We start from the raw sequence: 10,000 nt of genomic DNA, 5'->3' as shown, positions 1-10,000 counted from the left end.
AGAGAGAGAGAGATATTCAAAGATTCAAGAACTGTATTACTCAAGGATAAAGTTTTTAGGCATTGCCTAGTTTTCCAATCTGTCCTTTTGACAACAAAAACAGAGAGAGAGAGACAGAGACAGAGAAAGAGAGACAGAGACAGAGAGACAATCAGAGAGACAGAGACAGACAGACAGGCAGAGACAGACAGACAGAGAGGAAATGTGTGTGTGTGTGTGTGTGTGTGAGAGAGAGAGAGAGAGAGAGAGAGAGAGAGAGAGAGAGAGAGAGAGAGAGAGAGAGATTCAAAGATTCAAGAACTGTATAACTCAAGGATAAAGATTTTAGGCATTGCTTAGTCTTCCAATCTGTCCTTTTGACAACAAAAACAGAGAGAGAGACAGAGACAGAGAGACATAGACAGGCAATCAGAGAGACAGACAGACAGGCAGAGACAGACAGACAGAGAGGAAAAGTGAGACAGACAGAGAGACAGACAGAGAAAAAGAGAGAGAGAGAGAGAGAGAGAGAGAGAGAGAGAGAGAGAGAGAGAGAGAGAGAGAGAGTACAAAACAGTGGAAGAATTTCCCGAATATCTCCCACATGAACACCACAGAAAGGAAAACCCAAAAAACCAGGACAGTCGGTGTGGAAACTGAAAGCGTGCCGACAGCCTGTTATTGTTGGTTGGTGTTGGTGTTGGTGATGGTGATGGTGTTGGTGTTGGTGATGGTGATGGTGTTGGTGATGGTGATGGTGTTGGTGTTGGTGATGGTGATGGTGTTGGTGTTGGTGTTGGTGATGGTGATGGTGTTGGTGATGGTGATGGTGATGGTGATGGTGTTGGTGATGGTGATGGTGTTGGTGTTGGTGATGGTGATGGTGTTGGTGATGGTGATGGTGATGGTGTTGGTGATGGTGTTGGTGATGGTGATGGTGTTGGTGTTGGTGATGGTGATGGTGTTGGTGTTGGTGATGGTGTTGGTGTTGGTGATGGTGATGGTGTTGGTGTTGGTGATGGTGATGGTGATGGTGTTGGTGTTGGTGATGGTGATGGTGTTATTGTTGGTGATGGTGTTGGTGTTGGTGATGGTGTTGGTGTTGGTGATGGTGATGGTGTTGGTGTTGGTGATGGTGATGGTGTTGGTGTTGGTGATGGTGATGGTGATGGTGATGGTGTTGGTGATGGTGTTGGTGATGGTGATGGTGTTGGTGTTGGTGATGGTGATGGTGTTGGTGTTGGTGATGGTGTTGGTGTTGGTGATGGTGATGGTGTTGGTGTTGGTGATGGTGATGGTGATGGTGATGGTGTTGGTGTTGGTGATGGTGATGGTGTTGGTGTTGGTGATGGTGATGGTGTTGGTGATGGTGTTGGTGTTGGTGTTGGTTATGGTGATGGTGTTGGTGTTGGTGTTGGTGATGGTGTTGGTGTTGGTGTTGGTGTTGGTGATGGTGTTGGTGATGGTGATGGTGTTGGTGATGGTGATGGTGATGGTGATGGTGTTGGTGATGGTGATGGTGATGGTGTTGGTGTTGGTGTTGGTGATGGTGATGGTGATGGTGATGGTGATGGTGATGGTGTTGGTGTTGGTGATGGTGATGGTGTTGGTGTTGGTGATGGTGATGGTGTTGGTGATGGTGTTGGTGATGGTGATGGTGTTGGTGTTGGTGCTGATACACATCTGTAGCAGAGCGCAGCTGTCAGCGCTCGTCAGTTCACCCCTTCAGTTCTGCATATTATCTCTTGGTTAACAGGCGCTATAGCCGAGTGGTTAAAGCGTTGGACTTCCAATCTGAGGGTCCTGGGTTCGAATCTCGGTAACGGCGCCTGGTGGGTAAAGGGTGGAGATCTTTCCGATCGCTCAACTCCCTTCGTGTGTATACGCAAGCAGAAAATTAATTGCGCACGTTAAAGAGCATGTGATCCATATCAGCGTTCGTTGGGATATAGAAACAAGAACATACCCAGCATGCACACCCCTGAAAATGGAGTATGGCTGCCTACATGGCGGGGTAGAAACGGTCATACTCGTAAAGGTCCACTCATACACGTACAAGTGAACGAGGGAGTTGCAGCCCACGAACGAACGAACGAAGAAGAGAGGGAAGATGTTACCTGCCTGTGTTCGCGCCTTTCTGTCGCCTGGGAAAGACACACACATACAACACAATCGGTTGGATTCCACTGGAATGGGCCCAGATGCACCCCCCCCCTCCACCACCCCCACACCCCCCTTAAGAGTTATGCCAGGACAGGCCGTTGCTTTTGTTACTCTCACCCCCCACCCCCACCCCCTACGCCCCCCTCCCCCTCCGCCCTTGTTCCATGAGATCTCCAACTTTTGTTTTCTTCTTTTTTTTCTTTTATTTCAAAGGAATGTCTTCATCTTATTATGCAGCTTGAATAGTTCTGGAACATGTAGATACCTGTGTAAAGGAAAGTGAAATACGTAAAGGTTCATGACTGTATTGTACGTCATTTGTGTCAATCAGATTTATCTGTGTAAAATTCGGGCTGCTCTCCCCAGGGAGAGCGCGTCGCTACACTACAGCGCCTTCCATTTTTTGGTTTTTTTTTTTTTTCCTGCGTGTAGTTTTATTTGTTGTTCCTATCGAAGTGGATTTTTCTACAGAATTTTGTCAGAACAACCCTGTTGTTGCCGTGGGTTCTTTTGCGTGCGCTAAATGCATGCTGCACACGGGACCTCGGTTTATCATCTCATCCGAATGACTAGCGTCCAGACCACCACTCAAGGTCTAGTGTAGGTGGAGAAAATATCGGCGGCTGAGCCGTGATTCGAACCAGCGCGCTCAGATTCTCTCGCTTCCTAGGTGGTTACCTCTAGGTCATCACTCCACTGGCGTATTATGCATCGTCCGAAAGAAAGTGACGTCTCCTTGAGAAACTGAAATTGAAACTGAAGCAAGAACTGACACACGAGTATTGTTTGTACGTAGTGACTGATGTGTAGTGTGACTATACACTGCCACACGAGTATTGTTTGCACGTAGTGACTGATGTGTAGTGTGACTATACACTGACACACGAGTATTGTTTGTACGTAGTGACTGATGTGTAGTGTAACTATACACTGACACACGAGTATTGTTTGTACGTAGTGACTGATGTGTAGTGTGACTATACACTGACACACGAGTATTGTTTATACGGTGACGGATGTGTAGTGTGACTATACACTGACACGCGATCATTCTTTGTACGTAGTGACTGATGTATAGTGTGACTATACACTGACACACGAGTATTGTGTGTAGGCAGTGACTGATGTGTAGTGTGACTATACACTGACACACGAGTATTGTTTGCACGTAGTGACTGATGTGTTGTGTGACTATACACTGACACACGAGTATTGTCTGTACGTAGTGACTGATGTGTTGTGTGACTATACACTGACACACGAGTATTGTCTGTACGTAGTGACTGATGTGTAGTGTAACTATATACACTGACACACGAGTATTGTCTGTACGTAGTGACCGATGTGTAGTGTGACTATACACTGACACACGAGTATTGTCTGTACGTAGTGACTGATGTGTAGTGTAACTATACACTGACACACGAGTATTGTCTGTACGTAGTGACCGATGTGTAGTGTGACTATACACTGACACACGAGTATTGTGTGTAGGCAGTGCCTGATGTGTAGTATGACTATGTGGGCAGGCAGGTAGCAATGGGCAACGCAGCAGTGAAGCTGTTGGCGCTATGGCAGATATGGTGTCACGTGCTTTCCCTCTACTCTGCACTGAAAACACGTGAGTAATATTGTATATTGTCTGTCTGTCTGGTTATCTGTACATTTGTTAGTCAGCGTGCTTGTTTCGATGTGTGTGTGTGTGTGTGTGTGTGTGTGTGTGTGTGTGTGTGTGTGTGTGTGTGTGTGTGTGTGTGTGTGCATTTGTGTCGTTTTATCTCTTTTTTTATCCTTCACTGCGTATTTCTCTGTCTGTCTGTCTGTCTGTCTGTCTGTCTGTCTGTCTCTCTCTCTCTCTGTCTGTCTCTGTTTCTTTCTCTCTCTGTCTCTCCGCCACACACACACGAGCATGCACTCACAGAGACACTCATGCACACATACACGCAAACACACACACACACACACACACACACACACACACACACACACACACACACACACACACACACAGACTGGATTTTTCGTACATGATTATTTCACCAGAGGCCAACATTTATGTTGACATAAGCTTCCCCCCTCCCTGCCCCTTCCCCCAAACAGAGAAACAAGCGGAGACCACACTGTGACCCTGACTTGGTAATGACAGCTTTCCGTGCCGTGCACACCAATGACCAGGTCCCTGTGTGTCCCTGGAGGAACGGCCTGCAGCATGCTGCCCACCTCACCTCTTGTCCCTGGCCCTCGGCCTGGCTGAGAGGAAGGGAGGTGAGGGGGGTGGGGGGAGGGCTGCAGGGGTGGGGGGTGGGGGGGCTTGCGTATGAACCTTCAGGGAAAACTGTGTCTGTCTGTGTCTGTCCCTAGAGGAACGGCCTGCAGTATGCTGCCTACCTCACCTCTTTTCCCTGTCCCATTGCTTGCCTGTGTGTTGGTTTGCATCTGTCTGTCTGTCTATTTGTCTGTCTGCCTGTCTGTCTGTCTGTCTATCTGTCTTCCTGTCTGTCGGTCCCTCTGCCTGGCTGTGTTTGTCTGCTTCTGTTTCTGTCTGCCTATCTGTCTGTCTGTCTATTAGTTTGTCTATCTGTCTGTCTGTCTGCCTACCTGCCTGCCTGTGTGTCTGCCTACCTGCCTGCCTGCCTGCCTGTCTGTCTGTCTGTCTGTCTGTCTGCCTGTCTCTCTGTCCATCTGACTGTCAGTCTGTCTGTCCCTCTGCCTGCTGTGTGTGTGTGTGTGTGTGTGTGTGTGTGTGTGTGTGTGTGTGTGTGTGTGTGTGTGTGTGTGTGTGTGTGTGTGTGTGTGTGTGTGTGTGTGTGAGTGTGTACGTGTGTGTGTGTTATCTTCAGTTTAACGTCTATTCACTATAAGTGTTTTTAGACGGAAAGGAGTCAACGTGTGTGTGTGTGTGTGTGTGTGTGTGTGTGTGTGTGTGTGTGTGTGTGTGTGTGTGTGTGTGTGTGTGTCTGTCTGTCTGTCTGTCCCTCTGCCCCGCTGTGTGTGTGTGTGTGTGTGTGTGTGTGTGTGTGTGTGTGTGTGTGTGTGTGTGTGCCTGTCTGCTCTTAATGCATCCCTACCCACTTTATCGTTCTCTTTGCCCATCAGTCTCCTCTTATTGTGTGTACTTTTTCTTCCATGAAACGGTTCCACAAGAGATGCAGAGAATATAGATAGAAGTTCCACAAGCGATGCAGAGAATACAGATAGAAGTTCCACAAGAGATGCAGAGAACACAGATATAAGTTCCACAAGTGACGCACAGAAACACAGATATAAGTTCCACAAGCGATGCAGAGAAACACAGATATAAGTTCTACAACAGACGCAGAGAACACAGACAGAAGTTCCACAAGAGACGCAGAGAAACACATATATAATTACACACACACAGAGACAGACAGACAGACAGAGACAGAAAGAGACAGAGAAACACAGAGAGAGAGAGCGAGAGAGAGAGAGAGAGAGAGAGAGAGAGAGAGAGAGAGAGAGAGGAGCACAGAGACGGATCAAAAGAGAGCGAGAGAAAAAATATAAATAATTTTGTCAAGAAACATTACGTCAGTTTGAATGCTTTCCTTGTCGCTATGCCTTGGACAGAGGAGACGGACTGGATGTGATCGATCTGTCTACCCATCTCTCTCCCCTGGCATCTCTCTGTCTCTCTCTTTCTCCCTCTGTCTGTCTGTCGTTCTGCCTCTGTGTGTGTGTGTGTGTGTGTGTGTGTGTGTGTGTGTGTGTGTGTGTGTGTGTGTGTGTGTGTGTGTGTGTATGTTGTGTGTATGCGCATGTGCAGAATTAGAGATATAAATCTCACGGCAGCAATCGAGTCAATTGTCATAAAAAGAAAAATGAAGGTAGATAAAAACGAAGTGACGCAAACTTTTCAGACATGAAACAAAAAATTGGCAGCCGTGAATTATTCAAATGCATGCTTTCCGACATGTTCAAAAGAAAAAGAAAAAAGAAAAAGACAAAAAGCAGTGCCAGACATGGGGTCATCCTGGGCAGTATCAGTCGAGGAGTTGGATGTCAACGACGCAAATGCCATACCAGTGCACTTTTGCGTCATTGACCACCCTCCAAGTGAATCGGCCATCTTGCTATGGGACAGATGACCACCCTCCAGGTGAATCGGCCATTGGACAGATGACCACCCTCCAAGTGAATCGGCCATCTTGCTGTGGGACAGATGACCACCCTCCAGGTGAATCGGCCATCTTGCTGTGGGACAGATGACCACCCTCCAGGTGAATCGGCCATCTTGCTGTGGCACAGATGACCACCCTCCAGGTGAATCGGCCATCTTGCTGTGAGACAGATGACCACCCTCCAGGTGAATCGGCCATCTTGCTGTGCTACAGACCCTCTCAAATATGTCTCCATGATGGCGTTTCGTTCAGTCAGAGTCAACAGTGGAGAATGAAATGCAATGTGACGGGTACAGTGAATTGCTCTTGTTGAGGTAATAAAGTATTCTGTATTATGCATTCTGTAATCCTGACAGTCTTCCGAGTAAAACTTTTTTTATTCCAATCATGTGTCAGGCTACTGTCTCCCTCCACGCTCATGTATATATTACAACAACAAACAACAACAACAAACACGATAAGTGCTTATTTCTGACTTGTCAAGAAACAGTTTTGGACCTAATTGCGCACATGTACTGAACGTTTTGTTTGCAACAAACTTTGAGCTTCTGGGCGTGCGCTCGTTACCTTTACGCTTCATGTATTGCTCAGCCACCATTCTGCAGTGATCAGCTCTGTCCTTGAGTAGCTAGCATTGATCCAGGTGCAGATGATGTGCGAGAAACGATTGTTGTGTGCAGTGATTGGTTTGTGTTTTACGAGAGTGGAAGGCTGGTACGCAGCGAAAAGCGGGTCAGCACACCTGTAATTCCTTCTTCTCACCTTTGAGAAAAGTCGTTGGGGTGCCGTACGGAACTGTTGGGTAACCATGTAACCATGTGACCCAGTACTACCTACAATAAAATCAGTCTGGTGAGGGATGAGCTGCATCAATTTTTTCCCACCCAAGACACGCTGCTGCATGAAAGCACTTTCTTGAGCCGAATATTTCACATGATGTTAGCAAGGCGTCGTTTCGACGCACTGTCAACGAAGCTCAATACTGATGCAGAGATTGCGAAAAACCCGCTTTTTTAATCATTATGTTGTAAATACAGTCCTATCATGATCCTAAAGCTTTTGACAAGCAGTAAACAGGACCTAAACAGAACCAGGTCTTTGACTAACAGCGAACAGTCCCACAATTTAACAAACAGGACCTGAACAGAACCCAGGGCTTTGACAAACAGCGAACAGTCCCACAATTTAACAAACAGGACCTAAACAGAACCCAGGGCTTTGACAAACAGCGAACAGACCCACAATTTAACAGACAGGGTCTAAACAGAGCCCAGGGCTTTGACAAGCAGCGGACAGACCCACAATTTAACAGACAGGGTCTAAACAGAGCCCAGGGCTTTGACAAGCAGCGAACAGATCCACAATTTAACAGACAGGTTCTAAACAGAACCCAGGGCTTTGACTAACAGCGAACAGTCCCACAATTTAACAAACAGGACCTGAACAGAGCCCAGGGCTTTGACAAGCAGCGGACAGACCCACAATTTAACAGACAGGGTCTAAACAGAACCTAGGGCTTTAACAGGCATCAAACAGGGTTCCACATTTAATAGGACCTAATCAGAAACCAAGGCTCTGACAAGCAGTAAACAGAGTTCCACATTTTGACAGGACATAAACAGAGCCCAGGTCTTTGACAAGCAGCGAACAGTCCCACAATTAAACAGACAGGATCTAAACAGAACCTAGGGCTTTAACAAGTATTAAACAGAGTTCTACATTTTAGCAGGACCTAAACATAACTCAAGGCTTTGATAAGTAGTAAATACGGTCCCATATTTTAACATAAGCTAGGCCTCTGGCAAACAGTTATTAGAGTCCCACATGTTAACAGGACTTTAACAGAACCTAGAGCTTTGATAAGCAGTACCACTTTTCTGTTTAACAACAGGATGTCAGCAGAGCCCCACCTCTCTGTACAGAATGTCGATAAGCAACATCCACACTGGAACGTCTAGCCTTATGTTGGAATAGTTCTGACAGTGGTTTGCTTCCACTGATTTTCTTTCTTTCATCCTTTCTTTCCTTCTTTTTTTTCTTTCTTTCTTTTCCCTTAATGTGGAGAATTCTGCTGATAACACTGCTGCATTCTAGAACCAGCGCATCTTATGCCTCCCTGGTGTAAGATGGTATCGTCACTGTGCAACAAGCTCTCCCAGACCCTGTTGCTGGTTGCATTAGGCAGCAGCAGGAGTCGTGGAGTCCTGCCGCTCATTCCATTCCCATCCAGTGCCAGATGGAATCTTCACGCTGACTGCTGGTTTGGTAGCTGGGGAGATGAGCCATTTCAAAGACAGCACTTACTCGACAGCAGCAATGAAGATTTTAGATTTTGGGAGGAAATGTATACAAAAGACCGTCATGAATACTGCTATCAAATTAATAAGATGCAGTAGCAAGATTGTCATATTTATTATGATCCAAAACGGGTTTTCATTATTTTTTAGTTTTGACTTCATTTTTATCTTATTTCGTTATATTACTTTTATTTACATTAGGAAAACTGGCTATGTAATATTGGTAGATAGACAGATGACACAATGTATCTAATCAGAACGCTTATGGGAAAAATACGAAGAAGAAGTTCTTCACTTCATCTTGAAGCTAATTTTTCAGTCGCCCAGCCATGCCGAAGTCATCGCGATAAACTGCATGACAACGGAAACTAAACATAATTCCATTGTATCGATTTTTTTTCTGTGAAAACCACGTCCTCGCCACATCAAGCCCTTTACCTCACTATACTGAAAATCACCATTCGCACTAACAACCTACCTCATTCATCATGGAGACTGGTCAGGAATCCATGAAATAATTTGTCAATTGGTTACACAGAAACTAGATATTCCAAATGTTTCTGAGCGTGTGGAGTTTATAAGCCTCGATACCCAGTAGTTTGTTTCTACTGTCAGATCGTATTTTCTGGAATGTCAGGATTCTGATTCCTTCAGAAACGATGTGGTGTAGCGTATATGGACAAGTCCTTACCTGTAGATTTTAAGACATCCAAAACAAAGTGTATTTCAGGGGCAGTTTAACCAAAAATGAAAATATACTCACCACAAATGTTCAGCAAAACAGAGTTGAAAACAATCTGTACTGTACCAGGAACAAATCATAACAAAATCCAACTTCAGCTCAGACGTAGTAGCGGGAAACTAGAACTGAATGCAGACTGCATCTCTCTAGCCGCTGAACGATGTTGAAAAAAAGGGTAAATGAAATAAAATCCATACTTCACCAGCATGAACAAAATGTCGATATTACTACACAGTTAAGTATCGACATGAAAACCGTTGCTTACCTTTGTGAAAGTAAAGTAACAAAATTGTTTTAAAAGCCATCTCTGAATTGAATAAAATCTTTCATATGGGAGATTTCGAAATCGAAACACCAGAGTTCCCCAAATGTTTGTTTGTTGTTTTTTTAATCATTTTTTTTTTTTACCTAATCAGTGAGTTAGTTATATAACTCACTTATCTATTCACTTAGTCGGTTTGTTTTGTTGTTGTTTTATGTGTTTTTGTTGTTGTTGTTGTCGTAAAGTAAGGCGTGCTTACTGTTATCATTGAAAATTGACAAAAGCCTATCAAATATGTCAGGACTATTTATGTATACGTCTTGCAAAGGATGTCTTCTCAATTTAATGCCGGCTGCAGCTCCTTTCCGCTGTATTGCATCAATACTTCAGACACAGCTCTTGTACTTGGGGCAGGGGC

General features: G+C 45.2%; 1 protein-coding gene and 1 pseudogene across 2 annotated transcripts in view; one reads left to right on the top strand and one right to left on the bottom strand.

Annotated features, from left to right (window-relative positions):
• LOC143293623 (uncharacterized) overlaps positions 1–3,602 on the bottom strand; it is a 9,867-nt pseudogene extending 6,265 nt beyond the window's left edge.
• Positions 1–10,000, top strand: part of LOC143294639 (neuronal acetylcholine receptor subunit beta-3-like) — a 228,374-nt gene that overhangs the window by 105,801 nt on the left and 112,573 nt on the right. The window contains exon 2 of one of the 2 annotated variants that reach the window (XM_076606018.1): positions 3,672–3,763. In XM_076606018.1, coding sequence (XP_076462133.1) covers positions 3,682–3,763 — 82 coding nt within the window. In that variant the 5' untranslated portion in view covers positions 3,672–3,681. The remainder of the gene's footprint in view (positions 1–3,671; positions 3,764–10,000) is intronic. The other variant, XM_076606026.1, reaches the window with a different exon arrangement.

The sequence above is a fragment of the Babylonia areolata genome, chromosome 1, assembly GCF_041734735.1.
Source record: "Babylonia areolata isolate BAREFJ2019XMU chromosome 1, ASM4173473v1, whole genome shotgun sequence".
NCBI classification, from domain to species: Eukaryota; Metazoa; Mollusca; class Gastropoda; order Neogastropoda; family Buccinidae; genus Babylonia; species Babylonia areolata.
Note: the sequence above shows the minus strand (reverse complement) of the source record. Positions and strands in the feature narration are given on the sequence as shown.